Raw genomic sequence first — 26,116 nt, 5'->3', positions numbered from 1 at the left:
TAATGACCATGAGCGATATTATCAAAAGCAGATATTATTTGTCATATTCTTTGATGGTTTCTCCTTAAAATATACCAATATCATCTGTTACATATTAGTAACTGAAAATGTATTAGTTATGCATTCAGGATTTCAGGAACAGATCTACAATTTGCACCCAGGAACTGAGTTTTCATCCATGTTTCGACTCAATACAACGCTGCACCATCTGTTCTCGTTGGGGGTCAATCGGGAATGATGTGCTTGTAATTCATGTAATATGTCCAGTTTTACTAAATCTGCCCAGGTAACACTTTACTTTTATACATAACGTGTGATTATTTTGTATTTAGAACTAGCATTAAATGTGTAAATGTCATGGTAAATTATATGCAAAACTCATCGCTGACATATGGTACATGTCGCTAACGTTAGCTAGCTAGCTATCCGTAATCTGTCCAGCTAGCTAATCTCTTTATTAAATCGTAGTCCTAAATTACAGTTTGATATTTTCTTGCAATTATTTATATTATTAATTTAATCCTTGTGCCCCAGTCAACCTTCAGCTATATGTTTGTGGCTTGAGAGCTGACAACTGTGTGCTGATGTGGGATGTTGTGCTACTACTGTGTCTGAAACTCTGAATTGACGTGATCTCTCTCTTCCCCTTTATTCAGCAATGGGCTACCTTTGCCAGGTCGTGGTACCTGATAGACGCTCGGATGCAGCCTCCAGGGAAGATTGCCACTATGTGTGCAGTCAGGCTACAGGGGAAACACAAACCGATCTACCATGCACTGAGTGAGTAGACAGCTAGCAACATGCCCATTTAGAAATGGACTAATGATGTGTGTTTTCCTGAATGTGTGCGACTGTGCAATACAGTCCGCAATTGATTTGAGGCTTTAATTTGATGCTTCCTTCACAGCCAGCCGGAGGGGATGGCTGCCGTTTTACAGGCTCCTAACCAATTGTACTATTTTGTGTGGTTTTCTCGCATTGTTTGTAACTTATTTTCTACATAATGTTGCTGCTACCGTCTCTTATGACCGAAAAGAGCTTCTGGATATGAGAACAGCGATTACTCACCTCGAAATGGACTAAGATTTTTTCTTCAATGAGTCCGATGCTAAGGATATACTGTTTTTCTGAGACCAGGCCCAAATCCCTGTCATTCGCGTGAAGAAAAGACTAAGGTACAGGGGGCGGAGATTGTGGGTGCCTTGTGAGAATTAGACGGCGAGTGGGTAACCCGCCTCTACCATCCGTTCTATTGGCCAACGTGCAATCACTGGAGAATAAACTGGATGAGCTCTGTTCGAAACTATCCTACCAACGGGACATTAAAAACTAATATCTTATGTTTCACCGAGTCATGGCTGAACGATGACGCGGATAATATACAATTGGCTGGGTTTTCCGTGCATCGGCAGGACAGAACAGCTATGTCCGGTAAGACCCTTGGGTGGTGGTGTGTGCCTATTTGTCAATAACAGCTGGTGCGTGATTTCTAATATTAAGGAAGTCTCTAGGTATTGCTCGCCTGAGCTAGAGTACCTCATGATAAGCTTTAGACTACACTATCTACCAAGAGAGTTTTCCTCTATATTTTTCATAGCCGTCTATTTACCACCACAAACCGATGCTGCCACTAAGACCACACTCAACGAGCTGTATAAGGTCATAAGCAAACAAGAAAAGGCTCATCCATAAGTGGCACTCCTAGTGGCCGGGGACTTTAATGCAGGCCAATTTTAAATCTGTTTTACCTCATTTCTACCAGCATGTCACATGTGCAACCAGAGGAATAAAAACTCTAGACCACCTTTACTCCACACATGGAGACACATACAATGCTCTCCCTCGCCCTCCATTTGGCAAATCTGACCATAATTCTGTCCTCCTGATTCCTGCTTACAAGTAAAAACTAAAGCAGGAAGTACCAGTGACTCGCTCAATACGGAAGTGGTCAGATGACGCGGATGCTACGCTACAGGACTGTTTTGCTAGCACAGACTGGAATATGTTCCGGGATTCATCCAATGGCATTGAGGAGTACACCACATCAGTCACTGGCTTCATCAATAAGTGCATCGACGACGTCATCCCCACAGTGACCGTACGTACATATCCCAACCAGAAGCCATGGATTACAGGCAACATCCACACCGAGCTAAAGGCTAGAGCTGCCGGTTTCAAGGAGTGTGACACTAATACGGACGCTTATAAGAAATCCCGCTATGCATTCAGACGAACCATCAAACAGGCAAAGCGTCAATACAGGACTACGATTGAATCCTACTACACCGGCTCTGACGCCCGTCGGATTTGGCAGGGCTTACAAACTATTAGAGACTACAAAGGGAAACCCAGCCATGAGCTGCCCAGTGACGCGAGCCTACCAGACGGGCTAAATGCCTTTTATGCCCCTTGTTTTTACACTGCTGCTACTCTCTGTTAATTATCTATGCATAGTCACTTTACCCCTACGTACATGTACAAATGACCTCGACTAACCTGTACCCCCGCACATTGACTCGGTACCGGTACCCCTGTACATAGCCTCGTTATTGTTATCTTATTGTGTAACTTTATTTTATGTTTTACTTTATTTTATTTAGTAAATAATTCTTGAACTGCATTGTAGGTTAAGGGCTTGTAAGTAAGCATCTCACGGTAAGGTCTACACTTGTGTTCGGCGCATGTGACAAATAAAATTGGATTTGATTTTAATTTGAGCAAGGACATATTCTGAGCGGGGTTTTTTGCAGCCATAACAATGACCACATGGTGGCGCTAAAGGATCACTATGAAACCAATAGACCCCAACTATGCACATAACCAGAAGGCTCAGATAGAACCCACCACTTATTTTTCATCAACCGCCTTCAGCCTTCTTTCAAAACTTGTGGCTCTTCACACTATTTGAGTTTGATTTGACTGTGAGGTGAATGCCTCTTCACCTGATGTATAGGTACATGTGTGTGGACCCTGAGGGATAGAGAAACCTGTCCATTACTTTCCCCTCATCCCTGGAGCTGTGCTCTGTTAACTGCTGGAATGCTGGAGAGTGAAGGGGGCTTATTGTTTGACACTGTTTGACCTATTCTATGAACCTGTTTGACCTATTCTATGACCCTGTTTGACCTATTCTATTAAATGTGATCTGCTCGTTGTTGAACGACCATTCAAACTAAGAAGGGTTTACTTTTGGTGTTTTATACGCTACCAGTCAAACGTTTTAAATGCTTCACAGTGTGCAAAGCTGTCATCAAGGCAAAGGGTAGCTATTTGAAGAATCTCAAATATAACATATCTTTTTTGATTTGTTGAACACTTTTTTTGGTTACTACATGATTCCATATGTGTTATTGCATATATTTGATGTCTTCACTATTATTCTACAATGTAGAAAATAGTAAAAAATAAAGAAACTTTTGACTGGTAGTGTACATTAATCCTCCCTTTTCCAATTGTAGTGACTCATCTATTTAGTTCCTAGCAGTGCACTGATCCTCCTCCCTACATTACAATAAACCTAGCTTTTATTTACACCTGCCTTTTCATTTAAGTGATACATGTTCCCTTTCCCAAAGTGTATACAGTGGGGAAAAAAGTATTTAGTCAGCCACCAATTGTGCAAGTTCTCCCACTTAAAAAGATGAGAGAGGCCTGTAATTTTCATCATAGGTACACGTCAACTATGACAGACAAATTGGAGGGGGGGAAATCCAGAAAATCACATTGTAGGATTTTTAATGAATTTATTTGCAAATTATGGTGGAAAATAAGTATTTGGTCACCTACAAACAAGCAAGATTTCTGGCTCTCACAGACCTGTAACTTCTTCTTTAAGAGGCTCCTCTGTCCTCCACTCGTTACCTGTATTAATGGCACCTGTTTGAACTTGTTATCAGTATAAAAGACACCTGTCCACAACCTCAAACAGTCACACTCCAAACTCCACTATGGCCAAGACCAAAGAGCTGTCAAAGGACACCGGAAACAAAATTGTAGACCTGCACCAGGCTGGGAAGACTGAATCTGCAATAGGTAAGCAGCTTGGTTTGAAGAAATCAACTGTGGGAGCAATTATTAGGAAATGGAAGACATACAAGACCACTGATAATCTCCCTCGATCTGGGGCTCCACGCAAGATCTCACCCCGTGGGGTCAAAATGATCACAAGAACGGTGAGCAAAAATCCCAGAACCACACGGGGGGACCTAGTGAATGACCTGCAGAGAGCTGGGACCAAAGTAACAAAGCCTACCATCAGTAACACACTACGCCGCCAGGGACTCAAATCCTGCAGTGCCAGACGTGTCCCCCTGCTTAAGCCAGTACATGTCCAGGCCCGTCTGAAGTTTGCTAGAGTGCATTTGGATGATCCAGAAGAGGATTGGGAGAATGTCATATGGTCAGATGAAACCAAAATATAACTTTTTGGTAAAAACTCAACTCCGTCGTGTTTGGAGGACAAAGAATGCTGAGTTGCATCCAAAGAACACCATACCTACTGTGAAGCATGGGGGTGGAAACATCATGCTTTGGGGCTGTTTTTCTGCAAAGGGACCAGGACGACTGATCCGTGTAAAGGAAAGAATGAATGGGGCCATGTATCGTGAGATTTTGAGTGAAAACCTCCTTCCATCAGCAAGGGCATTGAAGATGAAACGTGGCTGGGTCTTTCAGCATGACAATGATCCCAAACACACTGCCCGGGCAACGAAGGAGTGGCTTCGTAAGAAGCATTTCAAGGTCCTGGAGTGGCCTAGCCAGTCTCCAGATCTCAACCCCATAGAAAATCTTTGGAGGGAGTTGAAAGTCCGTGTTGCCCAGCGACAGCCCCAAAACATCACTGCTCTAGAGGAGATCTGCATGGAAGAATGGGCCAAAATACCAGCAACAGTGTGTGAAAGCCTTGTGAAGACTTACAGAAAACGTTTGACCTGTGTCATTGCCAACAAAGGGTATATAACAAAGTATTGAGAAACTTTTGTTATTGACCAAATACTTATTTTCCATCATAATTTGCAAATAAATTCATAAAAAATCCTACAATGTGATTTTCTGGATTTTTCTTTCTCATTTTGTCTGTCAAAGTTGACGTGTACCTATGATGAAAATTACAGGCCTCTCATCTTTTTAAGTGGGAGAACTTGCACAATTGGTGGCTGACTAAATACTTTTTTTCCCCACTGTATCTGCTTTAGTAGAGAGTGATGGAGAGGTGTTAGAAAGTCATCTATCATTCTCTCCATATCTAATTCAGAAACCACTTGGTGGCATTTGAATTATGAATCTTTTCCTGCATTCCTTGATCATCTTTTAAAAGGAGCTAAGAACATCCATTGTAACGTGTCAGCAAAATGTGTTTCTATAAAGTTTGTGATCTTTATAATGAGCATGTGTCTCTGTGTTCCTCAGGTGATGTTGGAGATCATGTAGTAGTCATGAACACCAGACACATAGCCTTCTCTGGGAACAAATGGGAACAGAAGGTCTATTCCTCCCACACACAGTAAGGTCTTGATCAGACTGTCTGTCTGTTACACGTGGAATAACCAGTGAACATAAAGGAGTGTTATTCTGTACCTGTGTTTACTCATCAGTCAAGAAGAACTTCATTGAAACATGGAGCATGTGAACTGATCTGTGTAATGAGTGATTTGGTTGACTAAGCATATGTGTGTAAAGTTGATTGTCATACCAAAGTGTGTCTTCCTCTAAATTCAGCTTTGTTTCTTTCCCAAAGGTTTCCAGGTGGATTTAAACAAGTCACAGCCACCCAGCTACATTTGAAAGACCCCAAAGCGGTAAGTATTTTGAGTCAGTTTATTAGGTACACCCATCTAGTACCGAGTCGGACTGCCCTTTGCCTCCAGAACGGCTGGAATTCTTCGGGAAAGTTCCACAGGGATGTTGGGGCATGCTGACGTGATGGCATCACGCAGTTGCTGCAGATTGGACGGCGGTACACCACAACCACCAGCTTGTACCTTTGACACCAGGCAGGATGGGTCCATGGACTCATGCAGCTTACGCCAAATCCTGACTCTGCCATCAGCATGACGCATCAGGAACTAGGATTTGTCAGACCAGGGAATGTTTTTCCACTCCTCAATTGTCCAGTGTTTGTGATCGTGTGACTACTGGAACCTCTGCTTCTTGTTCTAAGCTGATAGGAGTGGAACCCGGTGTGGTCGTCTGCTACAATAGTCAATGACAAGGATTGACGAGTTGTGCATTCCGAAATGCTGTTCTGCACACCACTGTTGTACTTTGCCGTTGTCTGTTTGTGGCCTGCCTGTTAGCTTGCACAATTCTTGCCATTCTCCTTCGACCTCTCTCATCAACGAGCTGTTTTCGCCCACAGGACTGCCACTGACTGGATGTTTTTTGTTTGTCGCACCATTTCTCAGTAAGCTCTAGACACTGTCGTGAGTGAAAAGCCCAGGAGGGCGGATGTTTCTGAGATACTGGATCCGACGTGCCTGGCACCGACAATCATACCACGCTCAAAGTCGCTTAGGTCACTCGTTTTGCCCATTCTGACGTTCAGTCGAACAGTAACTGAATGACTCGATGCCTGTCTGCCTGCTTTATATAGCAAGCCATGGCCTCGTGAACAGGGTGGTGTACCTAATAAACTGGCTGGTGAGTTAGCTATTGTTTATTTGTGTGCTACTGCAGTCTGTTTGGAAACACTGAATAAACACTGTCCTCTCAAGTGTACCTATACAGTAACTTCAGCCTTTAAAGTTTCATTCCTAGGCCTAGCTAAAGCTGCATTTCATAATTCATCAAAATGTCAGAATTGCATGGCATTCAGGTAGCAGTTGCATTTTGCATCGCATTTATGTATTGATTTTTTATTTGATGAAATATGAGCTGTCCCACAGTTGTGTGACGTGTTTTGTCTATAAACGTTACAAATGGCCCGCTGGGAAAGAATGAATTATGGTGTATTATTACTCTGTCCTTGTAAGTCTCCCATCCCTCCCATTCCTCTGGTTCCAGAGAGGTAGTGTTCTGCTCCAGAATCATCAGGGAGGATTTTAGAAGTGTTGTTTTCAGACAGACACACTTGTGTATTATCACAGACACAGCATCTGTGCTGGTACAGGTCTGTCAGACTATTACACCTTTAGGAGAATGTCTACTGGAATCTGGGGAAAGGCCTAGCTGGGTGTGCAGGAAGATAAAGGAGCAGCAGCAGAGCTTATTGCAACCCAGAGATTAACTTTTCAAGGAATAAACTAAACCCATTTCAGCTTGAATTTGGCTATATGTTTTCTCTCCTCTGCCTTAGAGCACATGGCATTGCTCTTATTTAGATGGATGGTCTTAATAATGTTTTAGTGTATACTTTTGTTTGTGTTGCCTCAAATACATGAATGTTTCAACAGTGCCGTCCCAAGTGGTTAACTGACGAAATGTACCTATAGCTAGGCCCACATGTACATTAATTAAATGTACCTTAAGCTAAGCTTAGTGATGAGCTTTGTGGGCACTATGGTATTGAATGCTGAGCTGTAGTCAATGAACAGCATTCTCACATAGGTGTTCCTTTTGTCCAGGTGGGAAAGGGCAGTGTGGAGTGTGGATTGCATCATCTGTGGATCTGTTGGGGGGGTATGCAAATTGGAGTGGGTCTAGGGTTTCCAGGAGGATGATGGTGGTGTTGTGAGCCATGACCAGCCTTTCAAAGCACTTCATGGCTACCGATGTGAGTGCTACGGGGCGGTAGTCATTTAGGCAGGTTACCTTCGCTTTCTTGGGCACAGGGACTATGGTGGTCTGCTTGAAACATGTAGGTATTACAGACTCAGTCAGGGAGAGGTTGAAAATGTCAGTGAAGACACTTGCCAGTTGGTCCGCGCATGCTCTGAGTACACATCCTGGTAATCCGTATGGCCCCGCGGCCTTGTGAATGTTGACCTGTTTAAAGGTCTTGCTCACATCGGCTATGGAGAGTGTAATCACACAGTCGTCCGGAACAGCTGGTGCTCTCATGCATGCTTCAGTGTTGCTTGCCTCGAAGCGAGCATAAAAGGCATTTAGCCCGTCTGGTATGCTCGCGTCACTGGGCAGCTCGTGGCTGGGTTTCCCTTTGTAGGCCGTTATAGTTTGTAAATCCTGCCACATCCGACGCGCATCAGAACGGGTGTAGTAGTATTCAATCTTAGTCCTGTATTGACGCTTTGCTTGTTTGATGGTTCATCTGAGGGCATAGCGGGATTTCTTATAAGCGTCCGGATTAGTGTCCTGCTTAGCTTAACAGGACAATGACCCAAAACACACCTCCAGGCTGTGTAAAGGCTATTTGACCAACAAGGAGAGTGATGGAGTCTTGCATCAGATGACCTGGCCTCCACAATCACCCGACCTCAACCCAATTGAGATGGTTTGGGATGGGTTGGACCGCAGAGTGAAGGAAAAGCAGCCAACAAGTGCTCAGCATATGTGAGAACTCCTTCAAGACTGTTGGAAAAGCATTCCTCTTGAAGCTGGTTGAGAGAATGCCAAGAGTGTGCAAAGCTGTCATCAAGGCAAAGGGTGGCTATTTGAAGAATTTGTTTAACACTTTTTTGGTTTCTACATGATTCCATACAGTGGGGGAAAAAAGTATTTAGTCAGCCACCAATTGTGCAAGTTCTCCCACTTAAAAAGATGAGGCCTGTAATTTTCATCATAGGTAAACGTCAACTATGACAGACAAAATGAGAAAAGAAAATCCAGAAAATCACATTGTAGGATTTTTAATGAATTTATTTGCAAATTATGGTGGAAAATAAGTATTTGGTCAATAACAAAAGTTTCTCAATACTTTGTTATATCAATTTCAATCAATTTTATTTTATATAGCCCTTCTTACATCAGCTAATATCTCGAAGTGCTGTACAGAAACCCAGCCTAAAACCCCAAACAGCTAGTAATGCAGGTGTAGAAGCACGGTGGCTAGGAAAAACTCCCTAGAAAGGCAAAACCTAGGAAGAAACCTAGAGAGGAACCAGGCTATGAGGGGTGGCCAGTCCTCTTCTGGCTGTGCCGGGTGGAGATTATAACAGAACCATGCCAAGATGTTCAAAAATGTTCATAAGTGACAAGCATGGTCAAATAATAATCAGGAATAAATCTCAGTTGGCTTTTCATAGCCGATCATTAGAGTTTAAAACAGCAGGTCTGGGACAGGTAGGGGTTCCATAACCGCAGGCAGAACAGTTTAAACTGGAATAGCAGCAAGGCCAGGCGGACTGGGGACAGCAAGGAGTCACCACGGCCGGTAGTCCCGACGTATGGTCCTAGGGCTCAGGTCTCTCAGTTGGCTTTTCATAGCCGATCATTTAGAGTTGAAAACAGCAGGTCTGGGACAGGTAGGGGTTTCGTAGCCGCAGGCAGAACAGTTGAAACTGGAATAGCAGCAAGGCCAGGCGGACTGGGGACAGCAAGGTGTCATCATGCCCGGTAGTCCTGACGTATGGTCCTAGGGCTCAGGTTCTCAGAGAGAAAGAGAGAACGAGAGAATTAGAGAGAGCATACTTAAATTCACACAGGACACTGGATAAGACAGGAGAAGTACTCCAGGTATAACCAACTAACCCCAGCCCCCGACACATAAACTACTGCAGCATAAATACTGGAGGCTGAGACAGGAGCGGTCCGGAGACACTGTGGCCCCATCCGAAGAAACCCCGGACAGGGCCAAACAGGAAGGATATAACCCCACCCACTCCGCCAAAGCACAGCCCCCCGCACCACTAGAGGGATATCCCCAACCACCAACTTACAATCCTGAGACAAGGCCGAGTATAGCCCACAGAGGTCTCCACCACAGCACAAACCAAGGGGGGGCGCCAACCCAGATATACCCTTATATACCCTTTGTTGGCAATGACACAGGTCAAACGTTTTCTGTAAGTCTTCACAAGGTTTTCACACACTGTTGCTGGTATTTTGGCCCATTCCTCCATGCAGATCTCCTCTAGAGCAGTGATGTTTTGGGGCTGTCGCTGGGCAACACGGACTTTCAACTCCCCTCCAAAGATTTTCTATGGGGTTGAGATCTGGAGACTGGCTAGGCCACTCCAGGACCTTGAAATGCTTCTTACGAAGCCACTCCTTCGTTGCCCGGGCGGTGTGTTTGGGATCATTGTCATGCTGAAAGACCCAGCCACGTTTCATCTTCAATGCCCTTGCTGATGGAAGGAGGTTTTCACTCAAAATCTCACGATACATGTCCCCATTCATTCTTTCCTTTACACGGATCAGTCGTCCTGGTCCCTTTGCAGAAAAACAGCCCCAAAGCATGATGTTTCCACCCCCATGCTTCACAGTAGGTATGGTGTTCTTTGGATGCAACTCAGCATTCTTTGTCCTCCAAACACGACGAGTTTTGGTTTCATCTGACCATATGACATTCTCCCAATCCTCTTCTGGATCATCCAAATGCACTCTAGCAAACTTCAGACGGGCCTGGACATGTACTGGCTTAAGCAGGGGGACACGTCTGGCACTGCAGGATTTGAGTCCCTGGCGGCGTAGTGTGTTACTGATGGTAGGCTTTGTTACTTTGGTCCCAGCTCTCTGCAGGTCATTCACTAGGTCCCCCCGTGTGGTTCTGGGATTTTTGCTCACCGTTCTTGTGATCATTTTGACCCCACGGGGTGAGATCTTGCGTGGAGCCCCAGATCGAGGGAGATTATCAGTGGTCTTGTATGTCTTCCATTTCCTAATAATTGCTCCCACAGTTGATTTCTTCAAACCAAGCTGCTTACCTATTGCAGATTCAGTCTTCCCAGCCTGGTGCAGGTCTACAATTCTGTTTCTGGTGTCCTTTGACAGCTCTTTGGTCTTGGCCATAGTGGAGTTTGGAGTGTGACTGTTTGAGGTTGTGGACAGGTGTCTTTTATACTGATAACAAGTTCAAACAGGTGCCATTAATACAGGTAACGAGTGGAGGACAGAGGAGCCTCTTAAAGAAGAAGTTACAGGTCTGTGAGAGCCAGAAATCTTGCTTGTTTGTAGGTGACCAAATACTTATTTTCCACCATAATTTGCAAATAAATTCATTAAAAATCCTACAATGTGATTTTCTGGATTTTTTTTCTCAATTTGTCTGTCATAGTTGACGTGTACCTATGATGAAAATTACAGGCCTCTCTCATCTTTTTAAGTGGGAGAACTTGCACAATTGGTGGCTGACTAAATACTTTTTTTCCCCCACTGTATGTGTTATTTCATAGTTTGATGTCTTCACTATTATTCTACAATGTAGAAAATTGTCCAAATAAAGAAAAACCCTTGAATGAGTAGGTGTGTCCAAACTTTTGACTGGTACTGTACATTAATCCTCCCTTTTCCAATTGTAGTGACTCATCTATTTAATTCCTAGCAGTGCACTGATCCTCCTCCCTACATTACAATAAACCTAGCTTTTATTTACATCTGCCTTTTCATTTAAGTGATAGATGTTCCCTTTCCGTAAGTCTATCTCCCAAAGTTTAAACATGAGGGATAGTGTGTGAGGGGCATCCCCCTCAGTGATGGCATAGCAGGAAGGGAGAACAGAACAGCCACATGTTCTCCTACCCCAGCCCAGAGAACAGAACAGCCACATGTTATCCTATCCTAGCCCTGCCCAGAGAACAGAACAGCCACATGTTATCCTACCCCAGCCCAGAGAACAGAACAACCACATGTTCTCCTACCCCAGCCCAGAGAACAGAACAGCCACATGTTATCCTATCCTAGCCCTGCCCAGAGACCAGAACAGCCACATGTTATCCTACCCCAGTTCCATACTGTATAGCTGAATGGCCCAGGCCAGAGCTCCAAGGCCTGGCCGACTGCCTGCCTGCCTCTCCCCAGTTCTGGCCTGCAGCCTCTCAACCCTCATCGCCCCCCTAGCCCTCTCCAAACCTCCCCAGGCCTCCTCTCTCCCCCAGCCCACCTCTCCCTCTCCCTAACTGTCCTCATCCCTCCCCTCAGCGCTCCTCCCCAGCCCTGGCCAGTTGCATCTCCCTTCCCCTCCTCTCCCCCCCATTCCTCTCCAGCCCTCCTCAGGCTTCTCTAGCACATTAAACCTCCATTAATGAGATGGATGCGTGTCTCTAGCTGAGTTATTCCAGTGGGGGGAGAATCTATCAGAGGTAATTGTGGGTAATGATCACGTTGGGGTGACATCCACCTTCTGTAGCCGTGGTAACGAATGGTGTCCCTATACAACACACATCCATCATCCACACACCACGGTCGTCATTTAACAGGAATAGGACTGATTAATTTTCACAGGGAATAGATATGTATGAAGGGATTCAGCTAGAAATGGTAAGTGAGAGAAAAAGTCAAATATTAAGAGATTTTCACTTCTTTGTGACATTTTAGGTTTTTCTTCCCCTCACGTGGTATTCTTATTGCAGAGGTTGGATTTGAGTGGTGGACGGTTATGTAGGAATAACATGTCATTTTTCTGGTCGGTTTGCCAACGGGAGTAGGGAGGGGAGGAACATGGAAAGACTGGAGAAGGAAACTGGGGAATAGAGGAGGGGTTGTGGCACATTCAGGGTATCAGTTGAAGGATAACACAATTTCTTTCTAAATTCTTTGCTACCAGTTGGCGATCGTGACACATAGCTCCAAGGAACACTGAATATGTTTCACACCACAGGGTGAGGGAGGGATACGAGGAATAAAACCAGACTGTTTAGATGAGGTTAGGAGAATATTAAAGAGGTCTATAAGGTTGTATACAGGGGAGACTGCTCAGTACTCTTTACTATCTACATTAACAAGCAGAGGGTAAGGTGGAGATATTACCATATTGTTTAAACCTAGCACATTAAGAAAGCTAAACTTAGATATATGTTTTTGGTTGTTGGTTCAATTAGACCATGCCCATTTCAAGTATATATTTCTAAAAACAAATTAGGGAAGTTAGCTGGCTAACTCATTGATCTTGCTTTGTAGTATACCCCCCTGGACCTAACAGGACCTCCACTGGAGACATTTTTTAACATTTTTAGTTATTTAGCAGATGCTCTTATCCAGAGCGACTTACAGGAGCAATTAGGGTTAAGTGCTTTGCTCAAGGACATATCAACAGATGTTTTACCTAGTCGGCTCAGGGATTAGAACCAGCGACCTTTCGGTTACTGGCACAACGCTCTTAACCACTAAGCTACCTGCCGACATATTAAAGATGGCTCAATGATGGACCTCGACATTGCTCCTCTCTAGAGCTGTAAACATGACAACCCTGATCCAACTGTCTTACATCAAACGCCTGTCTGTGTTAAGGGTGTCCCAAATAGCACCCTATTCCCTATATAGTGCACTAGGGTGCCATTTGGGACACAACCTAAGTAGCCTATCCAAGCGATGTATCTCCTTCTTCTTCTTCTTCTTCATCATCAGATAGTAAAGCTGGCAGTATATGGGATGCTGCCTAGGAACCTCTCCAGAAGGACCATGATGCAACGGCTACACCTCTTCCCTGAAGATGTAAGACTTGTCTTTAAGACTATGACATCTAATATTGTGTGAAAATGAAACAGGACGTTTTAGTAAAATAATGATGCCACACACCACCTCTTCCCTGAAGATAAAATATCTGCTCTTTATTCCCCTGTTGTGGAGGGAATATGGCTGACATGTTGATTGATTGATTGAATTTGCTTAATAATTTTAAATGACTACATATACAGCCAAGAACAAGCAGAACAGACATAGAAACATCAATGATAACACAAGTCTGACATGTTTCCATTGTGGTAAAGCATTTAGAAAAGACTAGTCGCAGTCTAGCTTCTATGCCCATAATACGGTATATAAATGTAAAAGTCTTATTTTCCATTGACCTACACCTCTCCAACCCAGGTGTGTGTTCCCTCTCTGAGAAGTGAAGACACCTACAAACCCAAGACTGTCCCTGTCCCTGGCTATAGCCTAGGTGTCATACAGATCCAGATCTAAGACTGTGTTCCTGTCCCTGGCTATAGCCTAGGTGTCATACAGATCCAGATCTAAGACTGTGTCCCTGTCCCTGGCTATAGCCTAGGTGTCATACAGATCCAGATCTAAGACTGTGTCCCTGTCCCTGGCTATAGCCTAGGTGTCATACAGATCCAGATCTAAGACTGTGTCCCTGTCCCTGGCTATAGCCTAGGTGTCATACAGATCCAGATCTAAGACTGTGTCCCTGTCCCTGGCTATAGCCTAGGTGTCATACAGATCCAGATCTAAGACTGTGTTCCTGTCCCTGGCTATAGCTTAGGTGTCATACGGATCCAGATCTAAGACTGTGTCCCTGTCCCTGGCTATAGCCTAGGTGTCATACAGATCCAGATCTAAGACTGTGTCCCTGTCCCTGGCTATAGCCTAGGTGTCATACAGATCCAGATCTAAGACTGTGTCCCTGTCCCTGGCTATAGCCTAGGTGTCATATAGATCCAGATCTAAGACTGTGTCCCTGTCCCTGGCTATAGCCGTGGTGTCATACAGATCCAGATCTAAGACTGTGTTCCTGTCCCTGGCTATAGCTTAGGTGTCATACGGATCCAGATCTAAGACTGTGTCCCTGTCCCTGGCTATAGCCGTGGTGTCATACAGATCCAGATCTAAGACTGTTCCTGTCCCTGGCTATAGCCGTGATGCCATACAGATCCATGAAATGGCTTTGTTGTATGTAATTGTATGGTAGGATCTTCCTGAGGACATCCTTATGAACCTGACAGAGGAGCTGCCTCAGCCCAGAGAGATCCCTCGCAGACTGAATGAGTACAGCCAGGAGGAACGAGAAGCCTTCCCCACTCTATGGACCCCGTGAGTACCCTCTCCTCCCAGTCTTCCTCCATGGACGCATACATACACACGCACACACACACACATCTTCTCTCTCACATCTTCACACACACCATCCTTAATCACACCCACACATCCTCACACACACAGCTCTCTCCAGCCCGCCCTGCGCTGCGCTGAATCTCTAGCTGATTTAGAACAGCCAGGTTTATAGAGGAACAGACACATTTAGAACAGCCTGGTTTATAGAGGAACAGACACATTTAGAACAGCCAGGTTTATAGAGGAACAGACACATTTAGAACAGCCAGGTTTATAGAGGAACAGACACATACCATAGTTATATTAGACTGCTGTGTTCCTTCGGCCATGGCACTGATCCATTGTTCTTCAGTCCACAGCCTGCTGTTCATATCAGCTGTGACGTAGTTAAATGCCTTATGATACTGCTCTCTACAAGAGTGGCCAAATCTTTAGGCATTTTATGACCTAGATGCTACGCTAGCTTTAGCTTACCACAAACATTCAAATAACTAGTAGAAACCCAAAAATAATTATTTAGTAAAGAACGGGATAAAACATTTTTGCGTGTGAAACCTACTTCTGTTATTGCCTGTAAGTAAGGATGGAAACAGTATAGCACCGTATTCCTGTGGTCTTTATTGATGTGAGAAACGGGTACTTGTTACCGGGCTGACAAATGATTCCATTTTGATAAAGAGTATGACGTGTTGAAACGTGATCGGTCATGTTCCTATAGAGTTAAGTAAGTGGATGGCTCAATGAGGGGAAATGGGTTAGTCTGGGCCAGGGACTCACCTCTCATTAACACACACACACACATACATTAGGCCCTACCGATGCTTAAACTGCTGATTGCAACCGAAACCAAATGCTGTGGAGTGGGTGGGTGGGTGAAGATTCAAGATGGAACCCCGATGGAGAAAAACTAGAGAGGAGTTATTGATGTTTCTCTCAAGATTGACTGTGAACCTCACTTTTTCAAACACTGATACCCACATGTGTTAATGCACTTAAGATCTTTCATTTAAAGTCGTATTGAATAATAGAGAAGTGCTCTCTAAGCGAATTCATAAGAACTTTTTTTGACGGCAGTAATTCATCCCAATGAGCAGTGGAACTGAGGAAGGTTTTGGAGCAGTATGTTTATATGTGTTCTCACTCTAATAACCACAGCAGTGATTGGTCTGGACGACCCTACGGAGCGTTTCATTAAAACATATCATACAGGAAGTAGACCCTGACGTGATAATGAGACAGCCACTACATTACTTCCTGTCTGTAATTAAAGAACAGGAAATGGGAGTTTTCAATCTGACAGAAAACTGTGAAAGTCCAGAATTACGTGACATAATTATTGTAGTGTAATGTTTGGCTGACTGGGTGGGGAGAAGGGTGCTGCTGCTACTGAGGCTTAGGGGAATTCTGTGTCTGAGTTTAATTCTGATCACGCATACTCAAATTGACTGCAGCTATAACTCGCTTGGAATAACACAGGAGTGAGAAATAAAGCTTGGCAGTAACAGTGACCTGGTGTACTGTTTCTAGGGTGTTAACTAAGAAATTTGAGGAAGCTAAATTAGGTATAACATTGGATGGTCAATTATCAAGGTCAAGTCATATTGACAAAGTTGTTGTGAAGATGGGGAGGGGTATGTCTGTTTATAAAAAGATGTTCTGCATTTTTGACACAAATCAACTGTACTAGTTGTTAAGGCTCTGGTCGTGTCCCATCATGATTACTGTCTGGTAATATGGTCAAGTGCAGCAAAGAAAGACCTAGCAAAGCTGCAGCTGGCTCAAAACAGAGCAGCACGCCTTGCCCTTAACTGCACATACATAACTAACATCATGCCAGTCTTTCCTGGTTGAGGGTTGACCAGAGATGAACTGCTTCTCTTCTAGTTTTCATGAGAAATATTACTGTGATGAATAATCCAGATTGTCTGCATAATCAAATAACATTTAGCTCAGACACCCATACATATCCCAGAAGACATGCCACCAGGGTTCTCTTCATGATCGCATGGAACTCCCTTCCATCTCCAATTACTCAAGCAAACAGCAAAATTACCTTTAGAAAACATATCATGGAACGGTGGGGACTGTGGAGTGTTTATAGGGTGTTAACTGGTGTAGTGTGTAGTGGTTATAGGGCGTTAACTGGTGTAGTGGTTATAGGGCGTTAACTGGTGTAGTGGTTATAGGGCGTTAACTGGAGGAGACTGAGAACTGAGTCGTTAGCGGTGGTGTCTGTGTGTGAGAATAGAGGAGCGTTCGGCCGCCAGCAGTGAGGAGAGAAATCACTCTTCTAGTTGGTTTCCACAGCAGGAGAGGACAATAAAACTATAAAAATAACGACAACTGTACTTAGTCCTAGTTCTATAGCTAGGATAGCATCATGCTGTTGATGTCCTATAGCTAGGATAGCATCATGCTGTTGATGTTCTATAGCTACGATAGCATCATGCTGTTGATGTTCTATAGCTAGGATAGCATCATGCTGTTGATGTTCTATAGCTAGATTAGCATCATGCTGTTGATGTTCTATAGCTAGGATAGCATCATGCTGTTGATGTTCTATAGCTAGGATAGCATCATGCTGTTGATGTCCTATAGCAAGGATAGCATCATGCTGTTGATGTCTTATAGCTAGGATAGTATCATGCTGTTGATGTTCTATAGCTAGGATAGCATCATGCTGTTGTTGTTCTTGTTCTATAGCTAGGATAGCATCATGCTGTTGATGTTCTGGTTCTATAGCTAGGATAGCATCATGCTGTTGATGTTCTAGTTCTATAGCTAGGATAGCATCATGCTGTTGATGTCTTATAGCTAGGATAGCATCATGCTGTTGACATTCTAGTTCTATAGCTAGGATAGCATCATGCTGTTGATGTTCTAGTTCTATAGCTAGGATAGCATCATGCTGTTGATGTCTTATAGCTAGGATAGCATCATGCTGTTGATGTCTTATAGCTAGGATAGCATCATGCTGTTGACATTCTAGTTCTATAGCTAGGATAGCATCATGCTGTTGATGTTCTAGTTCTATAGCTAGGATAGCATCATGCTGTTCTAGTTCTATAGGTAGGATAGCATCATGCTGTTGATGTTCTATAGCTAGGATAGCATCATGCTGTTGATGTCCTATAGCTAGGATAGCATCATGCTGTTGATGTCCTATAGCTAGGATAGCATCATGCTGTTGATGTCCTATAGCTAGGATAGCATCATGCTGTTGATGTTCTATAGCTAGGATAGCATCATGCTGTTGATGTTCTATAGCTAGGATAGCATCATGCTGTTGATGTCCTATAGCTAGGATAGCATCATGCTGTTGATGTCCTATAGCTAGGATAGCATCATGCTGTTGATGTTCTATAGCTAGGATAGCATCATGCTGTTGATGTCCTATAGCTAGGATAGCATCATGCTGTTGATGTTCTATAGCTAGGATAGCATCATGCTGTTGATGTTCTATAGTTAGGATAGCATCATGCTGTTGATGTTCTATAGCTAGGATAGCATCATGCTGTTGATTTTCTATAGCTAGGATAGCATCATGCTGTTGATGTTCTATAGCTAGGATAGCATCATGCTGTAGATGTTCTATAGCTAGGATAGCATCATGCTGTTGATGTCCTATAGTTAGGATAGCATCATGCTGTTGATGTTCTATAGCTAGGATAGCATCATGCTGTTGATTTTCTATAGCTAGGATAGCATCATGCTGTTGATGTTCTATAGCTAGGATAGCATCATGCTGTAGATGTTCTATAGCTAGGATAGCATCATGCTGTTGATGTCCTATAGCTAGAATAGCATCATGCTGTTGATGTTCTATAGCTAGGATAGCATCATGCTGTTGATGTCCTATAGCCAGGATAGCATCATGCTGTTGATGTTCTATAGCTAGGATAGCATCATGCTGTTGATGTTCTATAGCTAGGATAGCATCATGCTGTTGATGTTCTTTAGCTAGGATAGCATCATGCTGTTGATGTTCTAGTTCTTTAGCTAGGATAGCATCATGCTGTTGATGTTCTAGTTCTATAGCTAGGATAGCATCATGCTGTTAATGTCTTATAGCTAGGATAGCATCATACTGTTGACGTTCTAGTTCTATAGCTAGAATAGCATCATGCTGTTGATGTCTTATAGCTAGGATAGCGTCATGCTGTTGATGTTCTATAGCTAGGATAGCATCATGCTGTTGATGTGCTAGTTCTATAGCTAGGATAGCATCATGCTATTGATGTCCTAGTTCTATAGCTAGGATAGCATCATGCTGTTGATGTTCTAGTTCTATAGCTAGGATAGCATCATGCTGTTAATGTCTTATAGCTAGGATAGCATCATACTGTTGACGTTCTAGTTCTATAGCTAGAATAGCATCATGCTGTTGATGTCTTATAGCTAGGATAGCGTCATGCTGTTGATGTTCTATAGCTAGGATAGCATCATGCTGTTGATGTGCTAGTTCTATAGCTAGGATAGCATCATGCTGTTGATGTCTTATAGCTAGGATAGCATCATGCGGTTGATGTTCTATAGCTAGGATAGCATCATGCTGTTGATGTCCTAGTTCTATAGCTAGGATAGCATCATGCTGTTGATGTCTTATAGCTAGGATAGCGTCATGCTGTTGATGTCCTAGTTCCAATTTGTCTCATTCAGTCATCCCTCTGCATCTACAGAGATGGGTCTACTCTAAGCTAAGGCAAGCTCTATGGTTTAGCATTGTGTGGAATCCACTGAATAGTGGCTGGTTTTTGCTCAGACATTCTCACTGGCTGTCTCTGTGGTTCAGTGTAAACAATTTCTGAATAAATAGTCTGGTTAGATTTGCAAGCCCCGGTAAGCTTAATGGAAATGGGATTGGCATTATTATAAATATGTATTTACCTCATGTAGCAGGTTGAGACACCCGAGCCCACTATATTCTCCTCCAGGGGTGATATATTGATGTGTCTCAGTGAGTAGCCCTGCCCCTGATTCAGTGGCACCTTTCCACTTTTGTTAATGTGGTGGGGCACGATGCCCAGCCAAGGCTACGGTGCCAGGCTCAGTCACTGTGAGGGATGGTCTGCCAGCCAGCCTGCCCTGAAACATAGGCTGCTATACTGTGGCCTTCATTCCTAACCCACTGTGAATGATGGCTAGCTAAACCTGCCCTGAACCACAGGCTGCTATACTGTGGCCTCACTGTGAAGGATGGCTTCCTAACCCACTGTGAATGATGGCTAGCTAGACCTGCCCTGAACCACAGGCTGCTATACTGTAGCCTCACTGTGAATGATGGCTTCCTAACCCACTGTGAAGGATGGCTAGCTAGACCTGCCCTCAACCACAGGCTGCTATACTGTGGTTTCACTGTGAAGGATGGCTTCCTAACCCACTGTGAAGGATGGCTAGCTAGACCTGCCCTGAACCACAGGCTGCTATACTGTGGCCTCACTGTGAAGGATGGCTTCCTAACCCACTGTGAAGGATGGCTAGCTAGACCTGCCCTGATCCACAGGCTGCTATACTGTGGTTTCACTGTGAAGGATGGCTTCCTAACCCACTGTGAAGGATGGCTAGCTAGACCTGCCCTGAACCACAGGCTGCTATATTGTGGTTTCACTGTGAAGGATGGCTAGCTAGACCTGCCCTCAACCACAGGCTGCCTTTGTTTCTCCACATTGAGATCTAGCCAGAGAGAGGGATGGCCTCTCTTCTCCATGATGAGATATAGCCAGGTCTGTCCATAGGCTGCACTGGCCTGTCTTCTCCATGATGAGATATAGCCAGGTCTGTCCATAGGCTGCACTGGCCTGTCTTCTCCATGATGAGATATAGCCAGGTCTGACCATAGGCTACACTGGCCTGTCTTCTCCATGATGAGATATAGCCAGGTCTGATCCATAGGCTACACTGGCCTGTCTTCTCCATGATGAGATATAGCCAGGTCTGATCCATAGGCTACACTGGCCTGTCTTCTCCATGATGAGATATAGCCAGGTCTGATCCATAGGCTACACTGGCCTGTCTTCTCCATGATGAGATATAGCCAGGTCTGATCCATAGGCTACACTGGCCTGTCTTCTCCATGATGAGATATAGCCAGGTCTGATCCATAGGCTACACTGGCCTGTCTTCTCCATGATGAGATATAGCCAGGTCTGATCCATAGGCTACACTGGCCTGTCTTCTCCATGATGAGATATAGCCAGGTCTGTCCATAGGCTACACTGGCCTGTCTTCTCCATGATGAGATATAGCCAGGTCTGACCCATAGGCTACACTGGCTTGTCTTCTCCATGATGAGATATAGCCAGGTCTGATCCATAGGCTACACTTCGGCCTTCCTACCCCACTGTAAGCCTGAATGGTTTTACCTCTGCACTTTGAGTGGGTTTGAGTTGGATGGTTGGGGGGGATTGAAGTGTATATGTCCTTCATAAAACACTGTAGATTAAACAGCTTACTGTTGGCACGGTGACATTTCATCCTTCCTCTATTCACCCCTTCATCCCTCCTCTATTCACCCCTTCATCCCTCCTCTATTCACCCCTTCATCCCTCTATTCACCCCTTCATCCTTCTATTCACCCCTTCATCCCTCCTGTGAGGGAAAAAAGTATTTGATCCCCTGCTGATTTTGTACATTTGCCCACTGACAAAGAAATGATCAGTCTATAATTTTAATGGTAGGTTTATTTGAACAGTGAGAGACAGAATAACAACAATAAAATCCAGAAAAACACATGTCAAAAATGTTATAAATTGATTTGCATTTTAATGAGGGAAATAAGTATTTGACCCCTCTGCAAAACATGACTTAGTACTTGGTGGCAAAACCCTTGTTGGCAATCAGACGTTTCTTGTAGTTGGCCACCAGGTTTGCACACATCTCAGGAGGGATTTTGTCCCACTCCTCTTTGCAGATCTTCTCCAAGTCATTAAGGTTTCGAGGCTGACGTTTGGCAACTCGAACCTTCAGCTCCCTCCACAGATTTTCTATGGGATTAAGGTCTGGAGACTGGCTAGGCCACTCCAGGACCTTCATGTGCTTCTTCTTGAGCCACTCCTTTGTTGCCTTGGCCGTGTGTTTTGGGTCATTGTCATGCTGGAATACCCATCCACGACCCATTTTCCATGCCCTGGCTGAGGGAAGGAGGTTCTCACCCAAGATTTGACGGTACATGGCCCTGTCCATCGTCCCTTTGATGCGGTGAAGTTGTCCTGTCCCCTTAGCAGAAAAACACCCCCAAAGCATAGTGTTTCCATCTCCATGTTTGACGGTGGGGATGGTGTTCTTGGGTTCATAGGCAGCATTCCTCCTCCTCCAAACACGGCGAGTTGAGTTGATGCCAAAGAGCTCGATTTTGGTCTCATCTGACCACAACACTTTCACCCAGTTCTCCTCTGAATCATTCAGATGTTCATTGGAAAACTTCAGACGGGCCTTTATATGTGCTTTCTTGTGCAGGGGGACCTTGCGGGCGCTGCAGGATTTCAGTCCTTCACGGCGTAGTGTGTTACCAATTGTTTTCTTGGTGACTATGGTCCCAGCTGCCTTGAGATCATTGACAAGATCCTCCCGTGTAGTTCTGGGCTGATTCCTCACCGTTCTCATGATCATTGCAACTCCACGAGGTGAGATCTTGCATGGAGCCCCAGGCCGAGGGAGATTGACAGTTATTTTGTGTTTCTTCCATTTGCAAATAATTGCACCAACTGTTGTCACCTTCTCACCAAACTGCTTGGCGATGGTCTTGTAGCCCATTCCAGCCTTGTGTAGGTCTACAATCTTGTCCCTGACATCCTTGGAGAGCTCTTTGGTCTTGGCCATGGTGGAGAGTTTGGAATCTGATTGATTGATTGCTTCTGTGGACAGGTGCCTTTTATACAGGTAACAAGCTGAGATTAGGAGCACTTCCTTTAAGAGTGTGCTCCTAATCTCAGCTCGTTACCTGTATAAAAGACACCTGGGAGCCAGAAATCTTTCTGATTGAGAGGGGATCAAATACTTATTTCCCTCATTAAAATGCAAATCAATTTATAACATTTTTGTCATGTGTTTTTCTGGCTTTTGTTGTTGTTATTCTGTCTCTCACTGTTCAAATAAACCTACCATTAAAATTATAGACTGATCATTTCTTTGTCAGTGGGCAAATGTACAAAATCAGCAGGGGATCAAATACTTTTTTCCCTCACTGTATATGTCAGAGTGGACTCAGGGTGATGTCAGGATGGGGAGGGGGCTTGGTAACTGGGTCAGCATCAGTGATATCACTCCTCCCCTCACCTTTCTGCCAGCCCTGGTTCTAACTGTTATCCTGACTGCATAGGAGGGAACGAGGAGCCCCTCAGACATACAGTCACTAGCTATAAAAAGTATACACCTTTTACCCTTACGTATTTTCCCAATTTATTGCCTTTCTGTCTGGAATGTATTAAATTAGATGTTTTTCCACCCTGATCTACATAATCTACTCCTCCATTTCAAAGTGAAAAGGAAAGGTGTGAAAAGCCAGTCTAGACATATGTAGCGTACTTATAAGGTACCCTACATTTCAGTCAACAGTAACCCTGCAGCTAGCCGAGATCACTCAAATTAATGAGATTCATGGATTTTTTTGTTAGCGAGAAATATTTTCCAAAATAAGATTAAATTGACATTTCTCACGACCCTCCCGTTTTCCATCCAGTGAGGAAATGTATCCCTATTTAATTCCGCTCACTTTGCGTGCGTATGTCATCAATTCCAAGTTAATTGTCCCAACCCTAACTTTCTCATGATATTACTCAAGGGGCACATCCCAAATGGCACCCTTTTCCCTATGTAGTGCACTACTTTTGACCTGGGCCCTTATAAAGGGAACACGGTGCCATTTGGAATGTAGCCCAGAAGTGGCATTGAAGGTAAGAGAAGGAAATTGTCTCCTAAAGCTGAATTGTATTATTTTATTTAGGTGCTTTTTACTGCAGCTGAGAAGTGCAGTTTTTAATACTAAGACCAACTTAAAGGAGGAGACTTTCTGAAACGTGTTAACAATCCTTTTAAATATGGTTTTCTTCTTGCCAAAGACTTCAGCATAGACTCCTTCTCTCCTTCCTTTCAAATGAAAACATTGAGATGAATAGTGTGATGTCTAGTGGGTGAAACATCACCTCAGGTGGTTTCAATTATCATTTCAAATAGGTGTAGGCTACAAGTCTAATTCTTTACACTAACACAGTGTTCAAGGAACACTCGACATTCACTACAGAAAGAAAACGGCAAAGGGACAAAACACCAAAATGTGATTGATGATAGAACACATTTTAATTATCAAGAAACAAGACAATGATGTATCTGTCAACATGTCTGTAAAGATGGCAATCTGAGTAAAAAGAGGGAAACTGTTTGAGGCAACAACTCCACTTTGCAAACTACATTTCCCATAGTACTCTGCTCGTCAGTGTATCTCAAAGCTCCCATCATTTTGAATTGAGTCCAGTCAGTATTCTTTGTAAAAGTATTCTTCCCTGAGAGGGAAAAAAATAAACTTATTTAATGCTTTCTGTCAACCTTTTCTTCCCCTAGCAGTCATCATTATATAGTCCTGTCAGGACACTGTCCACCCTAGCAGTCATCATTATATAGTCCTGTCAGGACACTTTTCACCCTAGCAGTCATCAGTGTATAGACCTGTCAGGACACTGTCCACCCTAGCAGTCATCAGTGTATAGTCCTGTCAGGACACTGTCCACCCTAGCAGTCATCAGTGTATAGTCCTGTCAGGACACTGTCCACCCTAGCAGTCATCAGTATATAGTCCTGTCAAGACACTGTCCACCCTAGCAGTCATCAGTATATAGTCCTGTCAAGACACTGTCCACCCTAGCAGTCATCAGTATATAGTCCTGTCAGGACACTGTCCACCCTAGCAGTCATCAGTATATAGTCCTGTCAGGACACTGTCCACCCTAGCAGTCATCAGTATATAGTCCTGTCAAGACACTGTCCACCCTAGCAGTCATCAGTATATAGTCCTGTCAGGACACTGTCCACCCTAGCAGTCATCAGTATATAGTCCTGTCAGGACACTGTCCACCCTAGCAGTCATCAGTATATAGTCCTGTCAAGACACTGTCCACCCTAGCAGTCATCAGTATATAGTCCTGTCAGGACACTGTCCACCCTAGCAGTCATCAGTATATAGTCCTGTCAGGACACTGTCCACCCTAGCAGTCATCAGTATATAGTCCTGTCAGGACACTGTTCACCCTAGCAGTCATCAGTATATAGTCCTGTCAGGACACTGTCCACCCTAGCAGTCATCAACATATAGTCCTGTCAGGACACTGTATTGTGATAAATGATGTGTTTCTCTGTTTACTGATCTAATCTTTAAGAACCAATCAGTGAGTCCATTCAGGCCTGGAATTCCAGCGATCTAAATGACATTGGGTGATGTTCAAGGGCAAACCAATCCTGGCCCTTTATTAAAGACCTAGTTGATATTCACTGACTGACATCACATCAACACTCACCAGGCACTCGACATAGTCCCAATCTAATACCATCAACACATACTAATGTAATACAATATAAAGTTGTTTGTTGTGAATAGTAGAGCTACTTAACTTAGTAATAACTGTCTTCTGTTTTGCAGTATTGAAAGACCATATTGCATAGATGATACTTACCATGGTGATATTTAATTAAACCTTATATTATACAGGTTATTCCCATTGAGATGATATGTATTTTCCTGTTCTACATGACTGATTTCTAATGTGTGTTCTTTCTACAGACCTGAAGACTATAGGATGAAGTGATCCATCAGATGGCTGGTGTTAGGCTTCTTCTTCTGGCCTGTTACTAGTACTAGCCTTTACATCTGGCTTTTGGATTAGAACATCCAGGTGACATTTACTGTACAAACCACAAACCTTTATGTTGTCCCAATAATGTACTAAATAAACTATTCTCCTGTCAACCGTTTGTTTTTCCCGAGAATAAATCATGATTGATATTTTATTCTCTCTGTAGTGAAAGTTTGATGAGTTCAAAAATGATTTTCGTGTGTTTCATTCAACCTCAGCTGCAGTGAGATGGCATTCATTGTGTGAGTCCCAAATGGCACCCTATTCCTCATAGAGTGCACTACTTTTGACCAGGGCCAATAGGGGGGCCCATAGGGCTCTGATCAAAAGTAGTGCACTATACAGGGAATAGGGTGGCATTTTAAATTCTTCCATTGGCTGCGGTCGGCTGCTTCGTTCTGTTGTAATTTAGAGAATATTAAAGTGGAGATTCTTTGGCCTTTGCCTCT

The 26,116-nt window shown here is 43.8% G+C and overlaps 1 protein-coding gene across 2 annotated transcripts; it reads left to right on the top strand.

Moving 5' to 3' along the window:
- Positions 1-175: 175 nt before the first annotated feature.
- LOC121586074 (39S ribosomal protein L13, mitochondrial) lies at positions 176-25,780 on the top strand. Of its 2 annotated transcripts, XM_041902530.1 has the most exons (7): positions 176-286; positions 657-780; positions 5,410-5,503; positions 5,738-5,798; positions 13,399-13,485; positions 14,684-14,805; positions 25,595-25,780. In XM_041902530.1, exons 1-7 carry the CDS (start codon positions 260-262, stop codon positions 25,617-25,619), a joined length of 540 nt encoding a protein of 179 aa, XP_041758464.1. In that variant the 5' UTR covers positions 176-259; the 3' UTR covers positions 25,620-25,780. The 2 variants fall into 2 exon arrangements, with proteins under 2 accessions (XP_041758464.1, XP_041758465.1); XM_041902531.1 differs by lacking the exon at positions 25,595-25,780 and having other exon boundaries at positions 14,684-14,809.
- The last annotated feature ends 336 nt before the right edge of the window (positions 25,781-26,116 follow it).

The sequence above is a fragment of the Coregonus clupeaformis genome, chromosome 17, assembly GCF_020615455.1.
Source record: "Coregonus clupeaformis isolate EN_2021a chromosome 17, ASM2061545v1, whole genome shotgun sequence".
NCBI lineage: Eukaryota > Metazoa > Chordata > Actinopteri > Salmoniformes > Salmonidae > Coregonus > Coregonus clupeaformis.
Note: the sequence above shows the minus strand (reverse complement) of the source record. Positions and strands in the feature narration are given on the sequence as shown.

What these genes read in the sequence shown, in the direction of transcription:
- LOC121586074 (XM_041902530.1), top strand. Translation starts at nt 260, where the DNA reads ATGTCCAGTTTTACTAAATCTGCCCAG. An exon ending in TACACCTCTTCCCTGAAGAT is followed by an intron (nt 13,486 to 14,683) that starts GTAAGACTTGTC and finishes ATTGTATGGTAG; the next exon opens with GATCTTCCTGAGGACATCCT. An exon ending in TTCCCCACTCTATGGACCCC is followed by an intron (nt 14,806 to 25,594) that starts GTGAGTACCCTC and finishes TTCTTTCTACAG; the next exon opens with ACCTGAAGACTATAGGATGA.